This window comes from Gossypium arboreum, chromosome 1 (genome assembly GCF_025698485.1).
Source record: "Gossypium arboreum isolate Shixiya-1 chromosome 1, ASM2569848v2, whole genome shotgun sequence".
Classification (NCBI taxonomy): domain Eukaryota; kingdom Viridiplantae; phylum Streptophyta; class Magnoliopsida; order Malvales; family Malvaceae; genus Gossypium; species Gossypium arboreum.
Genome location: NC_069070.1, coordinates 30,317,599 through 30,344,604, shown reverse-complemented (window position 1 = coordinate 30,344,604; position 27,006 = coordinate 30,317,599). Strand labels below are relative to the sequence as shown.

General features: G+C 27.9%; 2 protein-coding genes and 1 long non-coding RNA gene across 4 annotated transcripts; all 3 read right to left on the bottom strand.

Moving 5' to 3' along the window:
• Positions 1-2,467: 2,467 nt before the first annotated feature.
• Positions 2,468-3,202, bottom strand: LOC128293054 (uncharacterized). Of its 2 annotated transcripts, none has more exons than XM_053028162.1 (2): positions 2,951-3,202; positions 2,468-2,869 (listed from the first exon to the last, which is right to left on the bottom strand). In XM_053028162.1, exons 1-2 carry the CDS (start codon positions 3,084-3,086, stop codon positions 2,661-2,663), a joined length of 345 nt encoding a protein of 114 aa, XP_052884122.1. In that variant the 5' UTR covers positions 3,087-3,202; the 3' UTR covers positions 2,468-2,660. The 2 variants fall into 2 exon arrangements, with proteins under 2 accessions (XP_052884122.1, XP_052884125.1); XM_053028165.1 differs by having other exon boundaries at positions 2,468-2,863.
• A 6,679-nt stretch (positions 3,203-9,881) lies between these two features.
• On the bottom strand, positions 9,882-11,037 carry LOC108476992 (uncharacterized). The gene is made up of 2 exons (XR_001870178.2): positions 10,667-11,037; positions 9,882-10,200 (listed from the first exon to the last, which is right to left on the bottom strand). It is a non-coding gene; the product is annotated as an uncharacterized LOC108476992 (long non-coding RNA).
• A 4,972-nt stretch (positions 11,038-16,009) lies between these two features.
• On the bottom strand, positions 16,010-17,903 carry LOC108478277 (dof zinc finger protein DOF4.6). The gene is made up of 2 exons (XM_017780716.2): positions 17,677-17,903; positions 16,010-17,238 (listed from the first exon to the last, which is right to left on the bottom strand). Exons 1-2 carry the CDS (start codon positions 17,701-17,703, stop codon positions 16,510-16,512), a joined length of 756 nt encoding a protein of 251 aa, XP_017636205.1. The 5' UTR covers positions 17,704-17,903; the 3' UTR covers positions 16,010-16,509.
• Between the last annotated feature and the right edge of the window lie 9,103 nt (positions 17,904-27,006).

Here is a 27,006-nt window from a genome sequence, read left to right as displayed (position 1 = left end):
CAAATATTATAATAAATAATTTTAAATAATAATTAAAAGATTTTAATATATTCAACATTCAAAATAACATTATTCAAAATAGTAACTAATTAATGTAATTAACTCTAATATTAATTATCATAATTAATATGCTTAAAATCCTATTCAAGTAATAATTTTATTTAAATAAATAAAATTAATACAACTTTTTTACGTCAATTTTTTAACTAATAATTGCTATTATAATTATCACAATTTTTTCATGTATTTTGTACTTGTAATTTTATTAAACTAATAATTTTATTTTAAAATTAGCACAATTTTTAACTAATATTTGTAATTTAAATTCTAATTATTTTTAAAATATATTTATCATAGATTCTATTAAATTATAATTAATTTTAAATGTATAATTATCAAAACTTTTATTTTGTTTCAACTTTTTTAACTAATAATTCTAAATTAAATATTATAATCATTTTTAAATGTGAATTTAGTAATATGATAAAAAGTAATAGGTATTCTCATAAGTTCAAAAGTTTTTCAAACTCATACTTTTATATATAGTATATATAAATATATATATATATATATTATAGATTAGAGTTGCAAATAATAAACATAGTAAACTACAGTTAACTAAAACAAATTCATTTTAAGCACCCAATTAAAAAAAATTGCAATTTAGACACTTATATTACATGATTAAATCATTTTGGTCGCTCCGTTAAAACCTCAAAATACAATCTATCATGACATTTTTATTTTAAAATTTAATTTTTCACCTAATTAAATTAAAATCTACGTTATTATTATCCATAAAAATTTATCATTTTAGTGGCCCAAATTTCAACCGATTTGGAAGAAGCCCAAAGATAGTTGTTCGATTTGTGGGAAAAAAAAAAAGAAGTGAAATCAAAGGCTTCTTTACCGCCTTCAAATGGGCAAACCGAAGACAAAGAATCACCATCGAAATCATCGTTGACCCAAGTCAATTCATACCTCTGGTAGTCTTCGCTCATGGCGCTGGTGCTCCTTCGTCTTTTGATTGGATGATCAGGCACCTCCTCTCCCCTTCTTCCTTCATAAGATTATATGGGTTTTTCTTTTGCTATTATATGGTTAATTTATGCGGATGGAATGAAATGCTAAAGAAGGCTTTGAATGTTGTTGAAGTAGTGACATTTGATTACCCTTCTCACTTCACTTTTTAATTATTTGATGTTGGGTTTTTTTAAAAAAAAGCAGAAAAAAGGGAAATATTTTCATTTTTGTAATGTAAAATTTAAGGATTTGTTGTGGCATTTGCAGATATGTCTGCGAAAAAGAAAGTCTCCACCCAAGGCAGAAACTGACACTAGAGGCTGACAAATGCAAATGTCCAAAATCTTTTAAGGTTATACCTTATTTAAATTAAATTAAAAGTTTTGGATTAAAGTGATAATTTTTTATGAATAATAATGACATGAATTTTAATTTAATTAAGCAAAAAATCAAAATTTAAAAGAAAAAAAGAACGCCATATTAGATTTTTGTTTTGGGATTTTAATCACAATGGTCAAACTATGCAACGAGAATTCTTAAATTAAAAAACTTCTTTTAATTTAAGTGCTTAAAATAAAAAAAAAATTATAATTGAATGATTATTTATATAATTTATCCTTAAAAAAAATAATCAATAACTATCAATAATATTGTTTTTCTCAGTCCCTGTATTTTCCTCTCACATTTTGTAATCCCTAAGAATCAGTTTTTCCGCCCTTTAGCCACTGAAGGCAGTCTTATGGCCGATCGCCGGCCCTCTCCTCCCTTTCTCTTTCCCCTTACTCTCTCCTTCTCCATCTTCACTCCCATCCTCTTTTTTTCCTTTTCCTTATTTTCAGCAGAATAATCAGGTCCCCTACTTCCACTCGGCTTTCAGCCATTGGAGAGATGGAAGAGAGACCCTTGGCTTTTTCGTGGTCTTTTCACGATTTTTGTCTTAGAGTTTGTCTCCTTTTGTCTGGTCGGAAGCTTTTTGAGCCTCATTTTTGTTCGTTTTGGTAAGGATGTTGTGCGGGGTGGAGCACCATTGACATTGGTCTCGAACGCTCGAGCATGGTGATGTCGATCTGGGTCCTCTGGATCTTTGTGATTTGGATGCTGATGCCCTCTTGAAGGCTCAGGATTTACAACAATCGATTACGTGCTCTATGGTGTCAACCGCGGTTTGTCTATTCATTCCAGTTTCTTCTATTCATCCCTTTGGATTGGAAAAGGTGGGACTAAGGTTTGTCTCCTTTCGGGATGGGCTGGACCATTTCAACCCTTATACTTCATCTTTCGTTATCTAGACTTTTTGAACCCATGTACATTTGGAGGCCTTTTAATGAAATTGTCGTACTTTCAAAAAACAAAAAACATCATGTAGATCGGAGAAGCAGCAAACAAGAGTTTTCTTTAGCCAACTAGTCCAATATTAAGAACTCTACATTGAACTTTGACTCCATTTTTTCAGCCAAATGAATTTATTTCATAAAAAACTTCTAAAGAGTTACACAAAAAGACACTCAATAGACACTATAACTCGTTACAAACACCACACAAACAGTTGACCATGTTAACTCGTCCAAGTTGTTAACACTGCAAGGGTTTGCATTTGGGTACGTAAAGTAAATTTCATTACGGTTTCATACAGTCTTTCAAATGTCGAGACAACAGCAGCGGTTTTCACCGGTGGAAGTAACACACTCGACGGCATCAGGGTTGCGGCCCAAGGCAGCGCATGCCTGCCTACAATCTCCTCCGCTGCTGCATGTTCCAGCAAAATGACAACCTTTACCGTTCCCTTTTTTTGCATGCGCTGAACACTCCCCATTGGAATGAGACTTGCATGGACCCTTTTCTGCACCTTCAGCAAACACATAAATTTAATTAATTAGTTTACTTGCAAAAAGAAGAAGTAATTTTGCTACATGATCAATTAAAGTACCATGAAGCTTTGCAAATGAATAGGAAAAGAGCAGGAAAACAGCAACCACAAGAAGCTTTGATGATACCATGGTTTTGTTTGTGTTGATTGTGCAATGGGGTTTTGTTTTTATATATAAGAGACCAGTTGGAGCCATAACTTTTTCATTAAATTCGGTAAGAAATGTCACAAAATCCACCTCTTGCAATGTGACTGAATCTCATAACTGTTGTGTTTGTTTGCTCATGTAAGATGGGGGCGGCTTCTCACATTTCTAACAAGGCTATTTTTATTGCAGTGCTTGCTTTTTTAGGTGGGAAAAAAATACTAAGCTTTCCACCCTGTACTCTCACATGAGAAGGGTGGATATGCAAAAAAGTCTGAAGTAGGATGCCTCTGATTGATTTCCCAATCTACATTTTACATTATCAGTCCTTCCACAATTTCAAAATCTCTTTCATGCTAAAAATTTGAACTGTTTTTTATGAATAAAATTGTAAAAATTCGAATCAAATTGGATAATATCTAAAATTTTCTTCGACTCAATGTTGTTATGGTTACGGCCTTGTAAACATATATAATTTATTTACAAATGTTCAAAGGAGTACTTGACAAAAGCTTGCATATGTGACATGCAGTGGATTCAAATCTCTCTACCCATCTATTATAACTTGATTGTTAATGCACATACTAATAGAAATGATTTCCTGTAGGGAAGATGAATCACCATGCCTATGAAATTTCTACTAGGTGGCATTTCTTGGGGTTTAAAAAAAATCACATTTTAGCTTCTTCTTTTTTAATTTTTACTTTTTAAATTTTTTAATTTAAATTTTTTTAAATCACTCCAAATGAATGGAAAAATTAATATTTAACTTTGTTGAGGTTGGATGGTACGTTTGTATTTAATTAAGTTTTTAAAATTTAAAATTCAAAAATAATTAAAACTATTTTTAGAAATTAAAATCGTTAAAATTATTTTAAAATATAAAATTATGAAGAAATATTTTTCAAATTTTAAAATTAATTAAATATTAATTGTAATTTACATAGCAATCTGATAGCAAGCTAATTTTGTGTGTTTAATGTTCTTATTTGTGGTCAAATTTTGAATAGAATGCTACTAAGATTGTGATTTCTAGTTTTAGTTTTGTCAGGTTACCGAAGTTCAAATAAACAAACAAATTTAGCTTAATTGGAATAGAAAACAATAAAAGGGGACAAATTGAAAAGTTGCAGAATTAGTGGCTGATTAAAAATCAAATTGTGAATTTGTCAAACTCTATAAATAGAAAAAAAATATGATTTTAGTTTGTTGTTAGGCATAATGTTAGGAGGAATCATGCTAAATTTGACATATGAAAATTATATAAATACCTTGTAATGATGGCTTGGAAAGGACACATTGGAATAGAATTAAAACAATTCTTATTTTTTCTCTTTAACGCATAAGTAGCTATTCAAGTTTACTAACAATTTTTTTTCCATTTTCTTATTTTTAGTTCAATTACATTTTATGTCCTTTCTCCTTTTCACTTATTATCATTACGTTTAAATCCACTTTTAAACCCTAATCAAGTATGATTAATTTCATGCTTAACAAAACCCCATTTAGCCTTAGGTCGGTTATCATTCCTATTGAAAATCGTGAGATATGAACTCATGCTAAAACCTTTCAAAACGGTATTCGTTATCTCTCCAGTATATGGGATAATCACATTTGTCCTTTAAAGTTGATCCAATTTTAGCTCAAAGTGCGCATTGGGAGGGAGTTGTTTTGGCGTACAGTTGGGAAAATGAGTCGGTTGTTTGCCATATTGGAGTTCTTATGAACAAATTAGCGTATCCAATTAGAAAAAGCTAGTTGAGTTTTGTCAAGAGAGATAGTGATAATTTTTTAACGACCTACACAATTGCGGTCGTTAATTCGAGTTAGGCTTTTCTAGATCGCAAGGCTACTGAGATCTTAAATCGCGAATGCGTGTTATGTGGTTAGATAATCGGTAAAGGTTGGTTTATATGTTGTACCAGAACCAACTACACAAGAAAGAGTTGGTGGTTGGGGCATCCTTGGTCGCTATATCTAAATTATTGTTAAGAATAAGGAAATCAATTTTCAAGTATCAATTCAAGTTCGAACTGTAGCGAGACTAAAGCTAAGCATTCACAAATTGATTTACCAATTTAATTTAAATTACTTAACTTTATTTTGCAACCTTCATTCTGTTAATTTCATTTTATACTTGTTTTTTTTTCTTTATCAACTAAAATCCCCATTTATTTATTTCAGTTTTGCACATACAAGTCGTGGGCATGACAGCTATCTAGACTCAGGAATTTGGTCACGTAAATAGGAAATTAGGAACCTCAGTCCCTGTGGTATCGACCCTACTACTCTATATTACTCTTTAGTTCAATTAGAGCATAGGAGATTTTATTCGATGGTTTCGACGCCTATCATAATCTATGTGTATGCCAAATCAACAAAGTTAACAAAGTTAACTTGTTCATTCATTTTGAGATGATTTGATAAAAAAAATAAAAATTTAAGAGCTAAAAGAAGCAAAAAATTAAATGGAAGGTTAATTTTTTTATAAAAATAGAGGCAAGAAAAAACATTATACCTTATTTTTTTAAAACTAATTTTTTGGCTTTTTGAAAATTTAGATTTGATTTGCTTAATCGTATACTACGAGATATTATTTATTACGTCAAATTGTGTTATTAGTATTTGTATTATGAAGGATACAATCTTTGTATTTTAATTTACTTAAATTTAATTTTATATTTTCTAAATTGGTTAATTTTAATGCTTGGTTAAATTTTTATATTAGTCGTAGAATGTTAAAGTTGTATATTTAATATATGTTCTCCAATTTGATTATTCTTAGTCTCTATAGTTTTTGAATTTTGAAATATCGATCTTGGCACAAACAACAACCATTAAATCCAAGAACTAACTATTTTGTGAGTATGTACAAATAACAAGTTGACATGATATTACACACTTGATAATATGTTTATCACATAAGATTTTGTAAAAAAAAATAACTTAATAAATTAACAACTTGGTTAAGACTAAAATTCCAAAATTCAAAAACTACACAAGTTAAAATGACCAAATTAAAGTGCGTAGACTAAATCCACATTTTACGTACAGTTTAATGATTAATAACAACACTTAACATATATTAAAGTATATTTAATTATTTTTAGTGATTTTTAAAATTATTGATTAATTTATGGGTTAAATCATTTTTTGGGGCATGAACTTAACAAAATTTCACACATTGGTGCCTCAATTTTTTTTTCTCCAAATTAGGCCATAAACTTGGAAATTGTACCCACATTGGGGCTTGAACTTTTTTTTTTGTCTAAGGTAGTCCTTGAAAACCCTAAAGTTCAAGGATAATATGGGAACAATTTCCAAGTTTAAGCTTTAATGTGGGAAAATTTGTTAAATTTAGAGACTAATTTGGTCAAAAAAATTTCAAGCCTCAATGTGGGAACAATTGTCAAGTTTAGGATCTAACTTGGATAAAAAAACAAAGTTCAGGCTTCATGTGGGAAAAATTGCCAAGTTCAAGCTTCAAATAGTGATTTAACCCTTATTTTTTTTAATGATTCCTATTTATTATCTTAACTCAATTTGAATTTTTTATGAATCGATTTCAGTGAAATGAAATTCTAGTCGAATCTATTAGTCAGATAAATTTATTCGAATTAAATTAAAAATATCTAAACAAGTCCAATTGAAACCATGTCAACAATATGATTAAATTCCAAACTAGAGTGTATGAGTTTCAAAATATATATAAATATAAACTTCTTTCAAAGCAAAATAAGAAGAAAAAAAAAGGGCTTGATACGATAAATTTAATTTTGTAATTTACTTATTTAATGCTTAAATCTATTGAAACTTTAATTAACTCAAGCATTAATGATTATAGGTTAAAAATTTGCTATTAGTCCATATACTTTGTGAAAGTTGTGGATATAGTCATTACATTTTAATTTGATCAATTTTACTACATATGCTTTATGAAATTTGAGTCTTAACTCAAACAGTAGCAGTTAACTCCTTAGATTAAATCCAATTATTAACCTTGAACAATACTTATAGTTATAGATTTAGTCCATATTCTCAAATTGGATCAATCCAAGCCCCTATACTTTTCGAATTTTGAAATTTTTGTATTGACGCAAATGACAGTCATTAATTTATTAAATGAGTTTTAGTAAATAATATATGGAAATGATAAGTTAAAATGACATTACAAATATGATAATATGTTTGCCGTATCAAATTTTAAAAATAGTAAAACTTAATGAATTTAACAATTATCATTTAAGGAGGATTGGAATTTGAAAATTAGAAAAATATATATAAAGATTAAAATTGACCAAATTAAAATATAATGATTAAACATATAACTTGAAGTAAATTAGAGCCACCGATAGCGAATTTAACCATGATTATATAACTTTTTATTATTATCTTTGTTAAATGATATCTTTAGAGATATGAAAAAATGTTGTAGTACTGTAATGATACTTCTAAATTCTTAAATAAAATTTATAAATATATCGGAGAAATTTAAAGTTTATAGTAATTTTAAAGAGAATTTTAGTAGTTTAAATTCCACTTAAATAGGTGATTATTTAAAATTCATCATAATTTTATTTGATTTAATACTCATAGTTTAACTATAATATAATAAAAATTATTATTTTAATTTTAATATATATTTTTAAATTTTATTTTATTAAAACTATGTATAAATTTTAAAATATAATGATATCCATGTTGGATATTTTTTATGTTATTTATTTTAATATAATTGTTCTTCTTTTATAATTATTTTTTAATTTTAAAATTCCATTAATCTAATTTTTCTAAATAATAATAAATGCTAACATTTTGAACGTTTTGAGTGAACACATTATATTTTAGGAACCGTTATTGAATTTTCTATAAAACCCAAAAAATAAGTGGCAATAACAAAATATATTGAATATATTTTTGTTATTTCGAAGGTTTGGAGTTTTTAGTTAATAAGAGGACGGAGAGTTTGAGGTGTGGTGGTAATTAGACTCGTATGAGGTACCGAGTGAGGGATTTGAGTGACAATGAGTTTAGTGTTTGGTGGCTTAATGTAAGTGATGAAAAATGATTTTGATTGAGGAGAGGTGTGATAGTAAGATAAATTCGTATTTTTGATTTATTTATTTTTAGCTAATTATTGGATAAAATATTATTAAATTTAGATTTTTCTTATTAGGGATAAAGTTGGCCTGCTAAATTCAAACTCTTACAAAAAGGGGCTAAATTGGAACAAAAAGTAAAGAAGAGGGCTTGATTGATAGATTGAAAATTCAAAGATGATTAGATAAAGATTGAAAGGTTGAAGATTTTTTTTAAAAGTGGTTGAATAAAAATTGAAGGATTTTTTATATTGTTACAACTCTATAACTTGTTTAAATTCGATTTTTAAATTTCAAATTATTTAGTGATAATATTTAGAATTATTTTGTGCTCATATTTAGGAAAAATCTAAGTAAATTTAACAGTAAGTGTGTATAAATACCTAGTAGCTACAATCAACTGGACACACTTTTCTCTTTATGATTTAATAAATTTTTTTTTCTTTCCCCTTCCTGCGTCATCCCTATTCTGTTCTTTCAATTTTTTTTCTTTTACTTTCATCTGTAGGTTTAATTACCTTTCAAGTCCCTTTTCCTTCCCACTTTCTATAATTCTATTTAAACCATTTATTATGATTCTTTCATGATTAACTAAAACCTTTTTAGTTTTAACCTAGAAATTGCTCCAACAAAACAATCGTGAGATATGAACCCGCTCAAAAAAACCTTTCAATTCGGTATTCGCTATCTCTCTAGTATATAGAATAGTACAAATTCGTCCCTTAAATTTGATTCAATTTCAACTTAAAAAGCGCGTTGGGTTGGAATCGTTTGGCATGGGAAGTTGAGTCGGTGGTGCTGTATTCAAAATGTCTCGAACAAATTGGCGTGTTCAATTGGAAAAAGCTAGTTGGATTTCATCAAGGGAGATAGTGATTGGATTTAAACGACCCACACGGTTGAGACTGTTAATTTTAGTTGGGCTTTTCAGATCGCAAGGCTGTTAAAGTCTTAAATTATGGGTATGTGCCACGTGGTTGGAAATTCGACAAGGGTCGATTTGTAGGTGATAACGGGATCGACTACGAAAAGAAGAGTTGGCGATTTGAGGGATCCTCGATTGCTATAACCAGCTTATGGCTTGGAAGAGAAATTTTGTTTTAAGGACTGATTCAAGATCGGAGTACACTGAGGCTAAGGCTAAGCTTAAAAATATTTTATTTATCAATTTATTTTATTTTCTTAAATTTATTTTTACATTTTCGAATTTTATTTTATTACACTTCATATTTCCTTATTTTATTATCTTAATCAATTTAAACCCCCCATTTTTATTTCTTTTTTTTTTCAGCACTACTTCGAAGTCGTGGACACGACTGTGACCGCGACAGTGAATTTGGTCACAAGAAAAGGCAAAATTAAATAACTAGTCCTTGTGGATTCGACCCTACTGCTCTATATTTCAATTTACTGTTATCTTTGTTGTAGGAATTTATATTTGGTGGTTTCGACACCCATCAAGGTGATGGAAGAAAAGTTGATAAGGATAGACTAAAATGTGATGTAGAGCAATATATGAGGGAAAACAAAAAAGGAGAATTAATTTTTTATTAAAAATTTTAAAATTATAGAAAACTTATATAAATCATTCAAATATTTTTAAATATGATAAAATTTTAAAATCACTACTCTTCTATAAATTTTATGATTTTTTTTATCATTTTAATAATTTTTAAAACATTTTTATAGTTTTTTAATATAAACCCTTCACACCAAGTGCCGTGTTAATTGTCACTGTAATGCTCAATTTTAGCCCGGGCCTACCAAAATACAAAAATATATAATAAATCCAATGTCCCTTTTACAAACATTGAAGTCCAATACCAAAGCCCAAACCTAAACTTAACCCAACTAACCCAAACAGCCCAAAATATCCCAAGCCCAATTACACAACCCCATCAGCCTAAAACCAATAATTAAACCTAACCCAAACTTACAAGGCCCAATAGGCCCGAAGCATTTCAAGAACAGGAACCCTAGGGTTCTCTCCTCACGCCGCAGCCGAACCTCAGCTACCTTCGTACCCGCGCCAGCACAGCCCCGTACGCCTCCACGTCGCCCCGTACCTGCGAAAGAGACAAACATAGCAGCAAAGAGCAAGAAAAACAAGAGAAAATGACTTCTTTGTATTATTTTTTTCTTTCTTCTTTTCGGCTATATAAGAGCCCTAAATCATTGTAATCAGACAGAGGAGATAAGAGGACACACACACACATAGAATATACTATACGAGGATAGTATCTGTACACAGAGAGAATAGAAAAAAAAAGCAATTGATAAAGGTGATTTCATATTTTTCCAGTTTTTTTTTCTTTTTATTTTCTCTCTTAGTTTACTCATATATTTTTTTTACATGATCTGAGACCGATGAGAGCCCCAAATACTTATGTTGTGCGGATTTGAGGGCGAGAGGTCAAGCAATAACAAACTCTTTGTATTTCATGAATTTCCTTTCGTTTTGTAAAATAAAATGGTATAAGATTTGAGTTTCTTTTCAAACGAAATAAAGGAGGAGAAGAGAAAGATACTTACTAAATCATTTTTAAAACTTGCTCAACTACCTTCAACGAGGAGACTGGGTGCTCTTTACATGCAGATGGTCACCAAAACAATGGTGATTCGAATGCTAAAAAGAAACCCTAAAAAATTAGTTCCCAGGCTGTAATTTTCGGTTGCAAAAGGGGGCTGTGTTTTGGGGATGATGCAGAGAAAAAAAATGGTTTAAATGCCTTCATCTGTTTGAAACGGCGCCGTGTAAAACAAAAGGGGGGGAAGGGTCCGCGCATTCGCCCAATTGGAGACCCGACTCCATCCAGATGCGCCAAAGATGGAATATTTATGCAGCAGGCCCCTTCTCTTTGCGCTGTATGAAGGTCTGCTCCCCTTTGCGCCTAATTTGCTTTATTCTCTGTTTTTAAATTGTTCATCAGATTTATATGTTTTGGCATTTTAGTCCCTGTCTTCATGCAATGTTTTAAGATTAGGAATAATTTCAAACATGGTCCCTGTGAAATCAAGTGTGTCATATATGAGTCCTTATTTCATTATTAATAGTTTATTTATTTATGCCAATTGTCCTTCTTAGTTTATTTTGATTGCTATTAAGTAATTTGCTAAATTTATGTTATAGTTTTAAATTTGATTTCATTTGCCTGTACTTGTTGAATTACTTTGTTGATATATTTATTCTTTTCTTTCTTGTCATTTATATTATTTGTAATGAACATGTTAATTGTGTTATTTGTATTTTTGGTTATTTTTTTTGAGTTGTAATTTGGGGTACTTGAATTTCCATATGGTTGTACATTATTTTATGTAATGTTTTTATGTGTTATTATACATGTATATACTTCATAATAATTGGTTTTATTCCATGAACATTATCAATATTAAATTATTATACATATATTTAACTATTTTTTTGTCCACATGATATATATGTATTTGTTTTCTAAAATAAAATCACATGTTATATACATTAATTAAATTTTAACTATACATATACAAAAATTATTAGTATATATAATTTAAATACATTTTTAAACATTGGTATTTTTATACATATAATTTCTTTTAGATTTATTCACATATATTTCTTATTCAAAAGGAAAATCTCACATATTTTGTATTATTTAAACTATTATTAATAAACATATATTTTGTATTTATATTTAATTTGCATCTATTATTAAAGCTTTGATATCTTTATATATATAGATTTTAATAAACTTGTAATTAATTGTATTTTTTATTATGTATATAATTTATAATAAAATTAAGTTAACCTTATAATTCATATTTTAATTAAAGGATATTTTGACATATAATTATTTCTAACATTTTTTCACAAGTATATGGCATATTTTAATTTATTTTTACTATGGTATATGTTATTATTTTCATATAACTTTATGTAAATATTTTTTATGTATATATATACGTATTAACACACTTATTACTTTAATAGTTTTTTTATTTTTTATTTTAAAATACCTTCTCTTTGTGATTTACCAAACATTTTCTTTATGTATATATGAAATAATTTTAGAAACTCTTTCAATTAAAATTATTATTATTTTTATGTTTCTTTATATTACATTGCTTTTGTATTTTTATAACCTATCATTTGAATGTTTTAATATAGGGTGTGTATAATTGTTGGGTTATTTTAAAATTTATATATATATCTTATTATTAATCTTATGTTCTTTCTATAATAAACTTGCATGTACATATGTTTCATAAACCTATTTTGTGCATCTTTATCATTCTTTTGCATCATATTTTATTAAAATTATCATATACTTTGTCAACTTTTAAATGAATTTGTGTTTAAATTATTTTACATACAATTTAATTCAAACTTTTATTTTCTAATATCTATTTCAATAGTTATGTATGTTCCTAGTTTCTATTCAAACTTGTCAACTTATATAGCACGAGTTTATGAATCTCATACCCCTTTTGACTTCTAAATTCCATTTTGTTTTGCATATACTCTATTGGTTATTTTATATATATGTACATTCCTTGCATGGTATCCATCTTATTGAATTGTTAATTACTCATCATACATGATTGCTATTAGGCTATAATTTCTAGATTAATTATATTTAATTGCTTGTTCCGCTAGTTGATAAATATTATTATTCATCAAGCATCGTACCATCATATGTGCCTTTTACTCTATATCATCGTTTCACTTAATTTTTGAAATGTGGTTCTATAAAACCCAAATTTTATGATTAATTTCGTCTTATTTCAAATCGAGTTAATGCGTTTTAAGCTAGTTTCGCAAAAATCCCTTAAACGAAGGCGATATGCGATATTTGGCAATTCGCGGAATCGTGCCCTAACGTGTTGGGTTGCAATCTTTCGTTTGCTTAAAATAATCAAATATCCCTTCAAAATTTCACTCATATCTTCTAAAAATACTCTAAAACGAAGGCAATACTCGGTGTTTGATAATTCGGGAATCATGCCCTATCGTGCTGGGTGGTGATTTCTCGTTTGTTCAAACAATCGAATGTTCCTTTAGGTTTTCGCTCATGTTTATTAAAAACCTTCCAAAACGAAGTCGATCTTAGATTGTTTGGCGATTTGAGAATCATGCTCTATCGTGCTGGGTTGCGCATTTTCCTTTGTTCAAAACAGTCAAAGACTCCTTCGGAATTTCATTCATGCTTTCTAAAAACCCTTTAAAAAAATGTTCGATGTTTGGCAATTCGGTGAATAGTGCCCTATCGTGCTGGGTTGCAATTTCCCGTTTGTTCAAAATAATCGAATATCTTTCAGAATTTCACTCGTATTTTCTAAGGCAAGGCAATGTTCAATGTTTGGGAATTCAAGGAATCGTGCTCTACCGTGCTGGGTTTCGGTTTTTCTTTGGACCAAATAGTTGGGCATCCTTTTGTAATTTTTAAAATTATAAATTTTCGGACGTCGAAACAAGAAAATCTTAGCAACCAACTCGGGTTATCCAAAGGTTATTAACAAGAACCACATTTCAAAAACATTTTTTAATTTTAGACATAAGGACTATATTTAATCGATTTGGTACCAATTTTGGGCGTAATGAGGGTGCTAATCCTTCCTCATACGTAATCGACTCCCGAGCCCGTTTTCTCATATTTTCGTAGACCAGAATCGTTGTTTTAGTAAACCAAAATAGTTTTATTAAAATAATCAAATTCTTAGGTGATCCGATCACACCAAAACAAAAGGATCGGTGGCGACTCCATGCATTTGTTTTTCAAAAGTCGATTTCCCCCTTTTTTTAAAAAAATTAAAATTTTTAAATTTTGAAGAGTGGTTTCGACAGTCACATCATCATTTCTCCATGCCAACAGTCATGTTAGTTGGCTGACACATCATCACTTAACGACAAAAAAAATAGTATTTTTGGACTCAATTGATTGTTAAGTTTTTATTAATAACTTAATCGGATGTCATTTTTACAATTAAATACTTGATTAAATAAAATTTTAATTATTTTAGGGTGACTTTGTTTGCATTCAAGCCGATTTACAGTATGAAGTGGAATATCTATTTTAAAGCATGTAAAACGAGTTATGTGTAACATAAAAACTCCAGGTGATTCCAAGTCTTCACGTCAGATCACAAATCCAGAGAAGAAAACAACAACTACCCTTTCCATAATTTAACCTTGGTTTCCATTTCCCCTATGATTTTTCCCCCCAAAAATAGCTTCCTTAGGCTTGGAAAACATCTTTAATCGCACCACCATTCTAGTTGTTTAAGGACACAAATTATTTTATTTCAGGCATTGTTGTTTAGACTAAAATGTAGATTTTTTTTTTTTGGGGGGGGGGGGTTGAGTGGATCCATGTTCTGATTTCCTAAAACACTCCATTAGACAAAGTAATTTCATTAACTTAAATAATAAAAACAGAAATGGTGGTAAAGAATTCAACATCTTAATGTTTTGAGTTCCCATTTTGTAAATAAAAACAAGTTTCAAAAGTTTTACCCTTGTTTAGAGATTACCCTAATCTAACTTTGGATTTTATAATATCTTACTGTAATTATAGAATGATGATAATAAGGTAACATTAGGTATAATGGAAAGTGATGATGATGATATATTAAGGTAAAATTAACCCTATATTATTTTGATTTATGGTATTAATCTATCCAACGTAAAAAAAAAAAAAAAAGGTTGTTGCCTCCCTTTCTTCTTGCTACTATTTTTAACATCTTTTACTTCAAGTGATTCTTCGAAAATTAGTGTTTATTTTGATATAATATATTTAATCATCTATATAGTATATTATTTATATCATTGTCAAAAGAAAAATTCAATAATTTTGTAACTAAAACGCATAAAACGTGATTTCAATTATTGCAAAACAAGTTTTATACATGCATGGTTATATTTAGGAAATACGTACAAAACAAATTTAAAAATGTTCTTTCTAATTAAAATATTATCATTAAATATTTAATCAAAATTGTTAATAATAAAGTTTATGGTAAACTATTCAAAAAATTATTGTAAAATATTAAATATATAAATTTAGATAAATTTGTATTCATTAACATATTTTCAAGAAAATATCTAAAGAATAAAAATGATAATATAAAATTTTTAAAAGTTTTAATCTAATATTGTAAAATAACTTTCTCAATAATTATATATTCATGAATTATATTTTAATGATACGAGAAAACAACAAAGCATATCTAAAGGGATGGTTTAATTTAGGGAATGGAAAGAGACTTGCATGATAGAGAGAGAGAAGAGCTTAAAACATATATATTTGACAGATATTGTGCACATTTAAGTGGCTTACAGCAAAGATCAAAAATTGAACCAACATATTAAAAAGAAAATAAAGGGGGGGATCAAGATCTGGATTAGATTGATCAAAAACCTTAGTGGGGGGCTGTATTATTCTTTCAGGCACACTTGTCGAGGGGAATGTTTGTGGGTCCCTTTTCTCAAAGACCAAAGGCAAAGAAGGGCTTGGCCTTTGTCAGATCTTTCTTAATCTTTCAATTGAAAAAGATAGGTGAAGAAGGTGGCATGGAAGCAATCATCACTCTCATGGAAAATAATATATATATATATGGGGTCTTCAAAACACTGTTTGGATATATAGAAAATTCAGTAGGTGAGGAGAACTTTTGGGTTCATCACATTTTCTTACTTGCCACATTTCTTCTCTATAATATCCCTTCTATTTTCAGGAACGTGTATGAAATTGCCATCATCTCAAACAATGGATTAAGGAAAAAAGACAACTTGATGATAAAAAATTCGATATTTCCTAAATAAAATTTCAAACTTAAATTTTATAAACCTAAGAAATAACATTAGAAAACTTTTGTTTAAAACATCGACCTACCTGGATATTTAATTTAATTGAAACACAAAGTGATACGGAATTCCATACAAACTTCAACTTTATACAATTTTCATTTTAGTACTTGTACCAAGCCTAATGACATATAGGGTTGCCTTTCTGCTATGATAATATCAATTAAAAAAGGGTATACAGACATGCCTATTCTCTCCCACATTTTTGCCCTAAAAAAATCTGGGTTTACCTTTAATCTCTTCATACATACTAACAGTAAAGCATGTCAGAAGCCAACCTAAAAACAAAAAAGCTTCAAATTCCCACCATAATTAACAAGAAAAAAGGAAGGATGAATAATATATATATAATATATATATATAAAGAGAGAGAGAGAGAGAGAGAAACCCATGTATTCCTATCTGTTAGTAATGAAGAAATCCAAACAAGTCACCCCACCTTAACAAATTAATAATAATAAAAAAGGTTACAAAGAAAAGCCAAGAAAAGGCAAAAAAAAAAAAAGGGACCCATTTTTACTTTTGATCTTGTAGTTTACCATGATCCTCCACCTAACATTCCGGTCCAGTATCCAGCTGAATCTCCTTGTTCTTTATTTTGGTCAGTATCAGTTGTGTTTGGGATTTGTTTCAGATCTTCAAATGGAAACAAAAGCCTCCCTGTTGTTGTTTCTTGAATCCCTTGAAGACTCCCATAATGACCACTCCCAAGCCCATCCAAGGAGAAATTTAAGATTGGCTTGAAATCTTGCATGGGAATTAACCCAGATGTATATACTGTGTTTGGATCTGGAACTGGCATGGGAATGAAAGAACTGAAAGAATTAGGGATTTGGTTCTTGTTGTTATCTAAGCTGTTGGGGATTTGAACCAATTCAGGAACATTACCACTTGTGTAACCTTGAGTGGTAGTTTTGAAAGCTACGTTGAGATCTTGGGGTTGATGGATCTTAGGGTTTTTTGATGAAGATGATAATGAAGGTGATGAAGAAGATGATGATGGTCTTTTGTTCTTTCTAGAACCACCTCCGACAGGGATGTTTCTAAGGGAACCGCCTTCAGTCCAGTACCTCCGACAAGTCTTGCAAAAGTACCTAGGTTGAGTTAGACTGTAGTTGTTGTAATAGCAGAACTTGGTGTTGGTTGAATTGCACCTGGGACAGTTCAAAGCTTGTTCCTTTTGTGGTCTTGTTCTCCTCTCTAAACTTGCAGGTTTTGGACATGTATTTGTCACTATCTCTTCTATTGGTTTCACCACAATCTCCTACATAAATCCCCCCCCAAAAAAGAGAAGAAAAGCAATAAATTCAAGATCAAAAAGCTGATGAACATTAAAAGGAAGATAGCAAACAAACTACAACAAGCCAAATATAAAAGTGAAAAAGCAGAAAAAAAAGTTAAAAAAGAAAAAAAAAAAAAGGAAAGAGAAAGGTAAAGTGCAAAATGGTTTGAAGATAAACTGATAAAAACTAAATCCAATTGAGTGGGGACTTCAAGTCTTTCAACTATATCCATGAACACACACACACACTCCATGATCATCTTTTTTCTTTTTGACAATATGAACAAACACCATCATCTTTTACAAAGTAAAGTAACCCAATAAAACCATATACAATTGACTCCAAATTATTCTTCTTTTGAAAAAGCTAAAAAGGGGGAGAGAAAAAACAAGAACATATCCAGGTGAAGATTTCTCTACCTGTGGCCATTGAGCTGCAGTATCCATGGTTATGAAACTGGTGATCAAAGAGAAGGGAAACCAGCAAACTTCTTTTTTTTTTTTGCTCTAAAAACTGGTTTAAAAGGCAGGAGAAAATGAAATGTTTGCTGGTTTTCGTTGTATATCAGCTTACTTTATGGATGGGGGGTGTTTTGTCTAATAAATTATTAAGTACACATATTACATGTGTATTTTATTCTATATATACAAGTACTAAATGGGAATATTTTGTTTATGCAAATGTAACATTTTTTAAGAGAAAAAACTATACACTTTAAAATACATTGATTGATAATTCTTCATCATCTTATTATTATTTTTAATTTGTAAAATTTCATTATAAAATAATTATGTATCTCTTTATGTGAAATGTTTTGGTGTTTTCTAGTTGTATACTTATGTTATAATGGCCTTCCTTCTTCTGGATAAAATGATGGATTATTTCAAGTTGTTTTTATAAGCTTATAATATAGATTATTATATGTTATATTAACAAATGAGTTAAAATTTGTTATATGTAGTTGATTGAGTTTTAGCTTAGTTAACATTGATATTGCTGCTAATGCAAGAGGGCGGATTTAAGTATACTTAAAGGAATTTTACTCGCTTATTTAAGAATTAAGTGCTTCTAGGTATTGACGTGGTGGTTGCTTACTTTAATTTTCATTAAAAAAATCATATATTTCATATATTTTTTAAAATATTAATTAAGAAAGTATTACCCATCAAATTAAAAACTTTAGCTTCATGTAGGAAATATAATATTAAAATTGCATCATTAAAAGCTTATTTATATTGTTCATTGACTTAAGTTTGACAAATTTAAGTAGATAGCAATTAAGGAGAGGAGAAACAAAGCATCAAAAACATGAATTAAATAGGAGTAAAAGCTTTAAAAATCCCACAAATCATTCATACCCTTTTTATTTCACATATTTAATAATAAAATTGAAGGAAAAGAAAAGGGTATCAGATGAAAAACACATTTTGGGGTCCCAACACTTTTAAATGCAGATGGTGAAATGAATTGGTCCATAGAACATGCAATGGAATGACACCACTTATAGGTTCGCATAGATTATAAGTACCACACGCAAAGTAATTTAATTACACATATGAGCCTACCTTAGCTAGCTAGCATGCACGTAAAGTGCCTTACTATAAATATTTCCTTACATTTTAATTTTTTTTTTAGAATTTTTTGAATAATTACACGTAAAAGGAATCTATATTTATTTTCTAATAAAAATATTTTTATTAAATTAAACATTGATATGAAAGGAAAAAAAATTATACATATATGACATTTCCGTTTTGCTTTGGTATGAATATCGATGGATTGGTCAGAGCTTTATTTTTATTTATTTGGCTTTATCGTACGGAAACACTTTTTGACCTTTATCCAACTGTCTGATCGAAGAAATTAATGAAACCAAATCTACTGTTCCATAATAATATTGATTATTAATGAGTAAAAAAAATGTGTTTCAAAACATTGTCTTAAGTCTTAACCCTTCACATGCACATCATTTAAAGATTAGGGTTTTGCTAAAGCTCAAGTCATTCAATATTATCCCAAAATTGAAAAGTTTATTCATTTATTTTAACTTGTCAAATTTTGATTCTAATACATTACAAAAACTAAGAAATTAGTCCAATTACATAATATGGTTGATTTCAAAATCAATAAATTAGTAAATTAAATGTAAAGAATTAGTAAAATCAAGTATTTAACGAGAAAATCAGCTATTTAAATTCATGTATTTTCATAAATTGGACTAATACACATTATGTAAAGTAAAGGGATGAAATTTCTAATTAAACCAAGCAAAATTCTATTACGAGAAAGAACAGGTCACATATTTAAGTTATATGATTCGACGGTTGTGATTGGCTCAATTACTTTTGGTGTTGAATTTGATTGATTAAACGGGACCTCAGCCTTCAATGGTGGGGCCACGTGGTTATCTTTTAGAACAAAACACCGGTGATATTATAGTTATCACCGTACGCAAATATATCCGCTTGCGGTGCTTAGAGCTACTATAATACATTTACGTGCACACGTGGTTAACATCCGCAGGGCTTTTCCATATCAATGTTAACATTCCTCAAGTAAAAGGGCAAAAAAAAAAAAAAAAAAACGTAATTAATGAGAGAGGTTCGTTCAGCAAACTAGTAGGTTCTTTGATCATCTTTGCATGAGTAAAAAGTATAATATTAGTCTTAGATTTTTTTAGTTATAAAATATTCAATTTAAGTATTCCCAACTTTTAAAATTTTATTGGGACATTTTTTTAATATTGAATTATTGATTTCACTTCTACTTATTATAATAGTCGTCAAAATTGTATTGGTATTAGTACTTATCAAAATGTGTCGTTCTCATCTTAAGTATGTATCAAATAAATTAAATTTTACTTCAATTAAAAATTTGATATATTTCAATCCTGTCGATGTATTTTTGTTCGTTCAATCAATATGAACTTGTACTAATTTGTATTGACTTAGTACAAAATTATTAAAGTACTTATATTTTTAAGGTACTTATATAATATATTTATGCATGTATAATTGAGGTCATAAGATCTTAAGGGTCAAGATTTGAATTCCACCATGAGTAAATGTGATGTGTGAGTTCTTCCCCAAATGTGGGTTTTGTTTAGATTTTTTCTTATCTAGGTCTAATTATATATCTGATTTTTAGACTGTTGTGCTTTGTATTGACTTTAATCTAACTCTAATTTATTGGACATGTGTCATTTATGTCTTGTGTTGTATATATACTTGTAAATTCTTTTAAAAAAATAAAACTTGACTACATATATATGATTTTTTAAAATACCAATAAATATAAAATAATATACCAAAACACATAGATACAAAGAAGATATATGGAGTGTAAGCTTATGCATATATAATCGCGATGGTGGGAATAAGTGAGAAATGTGTTTTCTCTGGCAATGGAAGCTACTAAGTGAAAATAGTAACTAAGACTTTGTTTGAGAGGAATGATTAAATTGGATGACTTAATCTATTTTTTCCCGTAAGTGCATAAATTAATTAACAATTTCTTTTTATATATAACCATATAAAACCGAAAGAGGTTGATTGCATTTAATACAATCGACTGTTTTGCTTAGATTTATGATTAACAGTAGCAGCAATAATAACTAATTATAAATAATAATAATATTATTATGACTACTCTTTAATCATCATGCTAATATTTTGAAATTTATTTATGTATGTATTATATATGAATTATATTATTGTACCAAAAAATTTATATATGAATTATATCTACTAGTTGTGTCATTTACATTCAATAATCAGATACATACATAGCATTTTTAATAATGAAAGATGTAAATTTAAATACTGAAAATAAATTGTTAAGAGGAATAACTATAAACATTAAACATGAAAATAGTCATGTAAAATACTACAGATGATAGGAAGATATTCTTCACTAGTTCGTGTACGTCCATGGAGCCTTGGATTGACGATGCCTTGGAAACTATAACTTTCAAAAGTAATTTTTTTTTGTTGTTGAGTGAATGGTGAAAATGAAAGTTGAAGGACTTCAAGGTTAAATGTAAGATCCTTTTGAAGTTCTCGACTGCCATAGTCACTTTTTCTTTTGTTCAAATGTCATTAAAGAGCTCACCCACCTTAAACAACAAAAGGGTTTGGTTAGTTAATCTCTAACGGTATTGAGCACAACCAAGTTTGGTGCGTTTTAAGGTCTCCAGCAATTAATTTATTGATATAGTTGAGTCTCTCAATAATAATTTTATATGTTTGTCTAGATTATTTCTGTTATATAGAGGTGATCGTTATACATCTGTAATAACATGTTGTTATAGGAATATCATCATTATAAACTTACCGTAGAATTTATGTAATGAATATCCATTAAATAAAAAATGCTAATTATGTTCAACAAAGAAAAATAGTGAGAATTAAATCAACAAAATTAAAAGACGATAATGGGTGCATTATTGTTTTTATACATATTTTATTTTACATTCTTTCACATGGTTAATTATAAAGTTCAACTAATCAATATGACTTATCAAATTAAATTAATTGATTATGAGTTACTAAATTCAAATAATCAATTTATAAGTTTATGATATTCTAAATTCATAATAGAATATTTAATTAGAAAACTTAATAGTTTATTGAATTTATATCCTTAATTTCACTCATTGAAGATTATTTTATTTGATAAAATATGATTAATAAATTTTTATTTCATGTGAAATTTAATCATTTTATTAAAATAATATTTTAATTAAGATTATCTTCATTTAATAAATGATAATTAATAAATTTGCTTATTTGAATTAAGTATAAATTTACTTAAAAATTTAAACAATATATTATTATAAATAATTTAATTTAATAAATAATATATTTTATAATTATGTATATTATTTTTATAAGTGAAAATCTGTAATAAAAGATTCAAATAAAATATAAAAATTAATTCTACTAAAATTTATTTGTTATAGCAAAATGGTATTATAGCGTGAAATTGTTGCATAAAGTAACCAGGAACGCAAGGTAGAGGGCTTAAACACAGTCCCAACTTCCAAACATATTACCAAAGTAAAACTAGAAAATACAGCAAAAAGGAGTGGAAGTCCCCAACAAGACAAGACAACAGCTAACAAACAACAAAGACTACTCAAAGAATGAAATTCATAAAATTCTCCACCAGTGAATAAGAATGGAAGAAGAGTCAATTCCCTGTTTTGCAAGGTTGTTAGCTATATCCATTTCCTTCACGAGACCAAGAGATGTCCTTGAAAAATTTTCCAAAGACTCCAAGGTCTCGGAGTTTTGCTTTGGCATCAATTCAACGCCACAAGCGAATCAGATTCTACAATTAAGCCTGCAGAGTCAGTAAAAACTTCTAACGCTACTTTAATTGCCCATAACTCCGTGGCATTCGAATCATCGCTGATCAAAGACCGTTTGTTCTTATTGACAGCTTGAGTAGTCTTTGCATGTCACGAGACACTTTTTTTTTTTTTTCTTAAATTTTCTTTACAGTAGTGGCTTGTTGATTTTGGAGTTTCATTGTTGCTGCGGTATTTTAGATGCAAAATGCATTTTATCTTCCATTCTTGGGTGTCTTTGGTGTTCATCCTTTGGGTGTTTTCTTGTTGGCAGACATTTTTACTAACCCTCCAGTTAGGTTTTTCTCTAATAATGGTTTTTTTTGGCTGAGCAAAAGGGAAAAAAAGAAGCAGCTTAATTATGAAAGTAGGATTAAAGAATGTTAACGATATTTAAGAGTTTTTTTTTCCTTAAAACGTAAGATCTTAAAGTTTTTAGGGGCTTAGCCATTAAGTTAATGCCTCATTGATTGTACATATTTTTTTAGAAAACCCATTGTCAACGATAATTATATTTTATTTTTGTGATCTCTTTTATTTTTTTGTTGTCTTTTTAAAAATATGAAAATACATGTTAAATAATTTTAATTTAATTTAGTCATATATTAAATTTGAAATGAGCTTTTTATATAGTGGTAAATAATTAATTTTGCATAAAAAAATTTAATGAGTTCATCTCAAGAGTAATATATAATTAACTTAAATATAAAAATAAAATATTTACTTTTAATTGAAATCAAATATATTTTTCTATATAAAAGGTCAAAATTATTTAATTTTATATTACTTCAATTTATAATTAAATTTTTATTATTTGACAATTAAAATAGATAAATAAAAAAATACATAGTTAAATAATGATATAATTTTTTATTTTAAACTTACTTAGTGAATAAATTTTTTTTTATAGAACAAGAATCATTAGTGGCCTTAAGACCTATTATTCCTTATATAAGAATTTACAGCTTTTATCATCTAATAACATCTTTCTAACATTATTCAAAGGTATCTCAAATATAATTAACTCTAAAATTTAATCAAATTTATGAAATTTTATTTAAAGCTAAAGGGTAAATTGGTAACTATCTTTAATTCTTTACATTTAGAATAAATTTCAAAATTATATAGAAACTTTGATCAATTGTTTAATGTTATACATAACTTTAATTTTGTTCAATTTTATATATACAATTTTTATTTGATTTAATTTTTACAAATCACTAACACAAACATCAATATAGAACCATTTTAGGATTATACATATTACATATAAAAATAATTATATTAATCTGAATTGGTGTATTTATTTTATAAATTTTTATAAATGCTGATAATTGAATCAAAATCAAAATTTTATATCTATATTTAAATTATAATCAAAATTTCATAAATATAAAAATTTATATATCAAATTATAAGTTTTGAGATTTATTTATTTTTTATAGATGGAAACATTATCCAGCAGTATAATACTGTGCAGTGACAGTAGACTAGCAAAGGTCGCGAATTGAAGCCGTCGGATATGAGGGCATCATTCATCAGGAAAGAAATGGCCCCACCTGAAATGGTACCCTAACATCACCGACCCAACCAAAAATCTAAACGCCACCCATTAATTTGAAACCTCAAAGTCTTCCCTCGAAAAGAAAATGAATTAATTTTTTAAAAATAAAAAATATATATAAAGGGACGGTGGGGATGATGAGTACAATGAATATTGAAAATGAGGGCTGCGTCTTGTGATGGGAACAAGTGGGCGGTGGCGCTGCTGCTACTGATAGTGGTGGCCTTTTATTTTGGGTGGACCCCATTTCCATCCGCATGCTCCATCATCACCACTTCCTACAATCACAGCCGTCTGATTAAATTCTCAAACAACAACAACCCTTCACAAAAATAAAGGAACTCTCTCCTGTCCTTCATCGTGTCACGTGACTAACCCCTCCTTTGACGTGGACCGCAGGTGAAGAATCTAGTGCATCCCACTTCATCAACTAAATGATTTAATAATATTTCTATTTGGGGTGAGCTCATAGTGTTTAGAAAATGAGTTTTATTTATAATTTTTATTTCAATTTTTAAAAATTTCCTCCTAATTTTAATTCATTTACTACATATGATTCTATTATAAAATAAAAATTTTAAATTTTAAAAATCATTTTATCTATACTATTATTTAAATTTTTAATTTAAGGGATGTCACGAGCCAATCAAACACCAACTTAGTTAAGAAAATTATAGAAACATCCTTCTATAATTTAAATAATTTATATTATTTAAGAGTATTTTAATTTTTTATTCAAAAATAATAAAGATATGCATAAAGTAGGATTTATACTCATGTCAATAGTTTTGTGAAATCTTAAATTATCACTCAATCAAAGATTTATTTTAAATTTTTGTACATTTTATTTCAATATGCATATTTTATTATCCCCATTAATTGTATATATTAGTAATATTATTGATTGAGTTAGTTTCACAAGTTATCTCGATATCAACTTAGAATTGATGACAACGCCGTGTTAAACAATTGTATTTATTTAATTTTCTTAATATGATATATTTATGTGTTTAAATTTTGTTTTACTTACAATTTAATCTATTTTTATTTTAATATCGTACACATTTCATGTTTTATTATTAACTAGTTTCAAAACATAAATTTCATTAATTATTGTATGTTATTTTTTAATTTATATTTTAAATAGTACTCATGTGATAGAATTTTAGTTTAATTTTAATATATAATTTTAATATTTTACTTATTAAAAACATTTATAAAATTTTTCAAATCTAATGATATCCATATTAAATATATTCTATATTATTTATTTTTAATATAATTATTTTTTAATTTATAAATTACAATAACTTAATTTTTTAAAACAATAATTTAAAATCTCCAAAATTTTAAAACGCTAAAATGATAATATTTTCAAAATTTTCAAAACTTTAAAATTATTCATTCAAACAGATGTTAAAAATTTTAACATTATGCACAATTTAATAATTTATCAAGAGCCAAGCAATTAATATTTTTAGTTATTTGAAAATTATTTTATATAATAGATTTAACTATGTTGTTTTGACTTTCTAATTGATATATCATTTTAATTTTTTTCTATATATTTATATTTATTTACTATCATATTTTCATATAAATTATTCTGATTTTTAAATTAATTTATATTTTAATACTTATCTTACACAATTAATTAATTAATTAATCAATTTCAATAAATTTTAAAATAATTTCAAAAAAATATTTCTTAATTTTTTAAAATAAACTAAATGTATAATGAAATCATGATTTAGAACACAAATATGTGTTTAAAAATAATATACAATAAATAATAAAATGTATGGTTTGAAACTAATTAATAGTAACACATGAAATATGTATAATGTTAAAATAAAAAATATATTAAAATTGTTTATCATGATGTTCTCATTAATTTTGAGTTGATGTTGAGTTAACTTGTGACACCAACTCAATCAAATATATTAATATATACTAAAATCTTCTCACAAGCGTATGCGTGTGGAAACTACAAATTTAGAATAGAAATGTATGTTTAAAATAACATACAATAAACAATAAAATGTACATTTGAAACTAATTAATCATAATAACACATGAAATTTGCATGATATTAAAATTAAAAAATAGATTAAATTATGAGTAAAACGAAATTTAAACACATAAATACATCGATAAACAATATTAAATGAGTACAATTGTTTATCATGGTATTGTCATCAATCTTGGGTTGGTGTCAAGTTAACTTATGACACCAACTCATTAACAATATTATTAATATATACAACTAATGGAAATAATAAATTGTGCATAAAACACATCAAAATGAAACTTGAGTGATAAATTTAAGGTTTAATGAATTCAATTAATGCAAGTTCAAATCCCACCATATGCATATTTTTATTAGTTTTATTAAAATAAAAGACTAAAATACCTCAAATAATATAACATATTTTAGTACCTCAAATAATATAACATATTTTAATTACGAAATGACATTTTATAATTTCTCTAACTAAGTTAGTGCTCTATTGACTCGTGACACCAACTTAGTCAAGAGTTTTATTAATAGTATAGATATAAATATACAATTGGTGCGGGTTTAAATCCCACAATATGCACATTTTTATTGGTTTTTGTTAAAAAAATTAAAATACCCTAAAATAATATTGTAACAGGCCCATTTTGCCCGGCCCGTTTAGAAACAAAAATCTAAAAGAGACAGTCCATTTACAAGGCCCAAAGCCTAAACAAACCAAGGTACCTAAACCCAACTAAACCCCTACCCAATCGGCCCAATAGGCCCTGTGACAGCCCTAAATTAACCCTAGTCGGAAAGTGGTTTCAGGACCACGA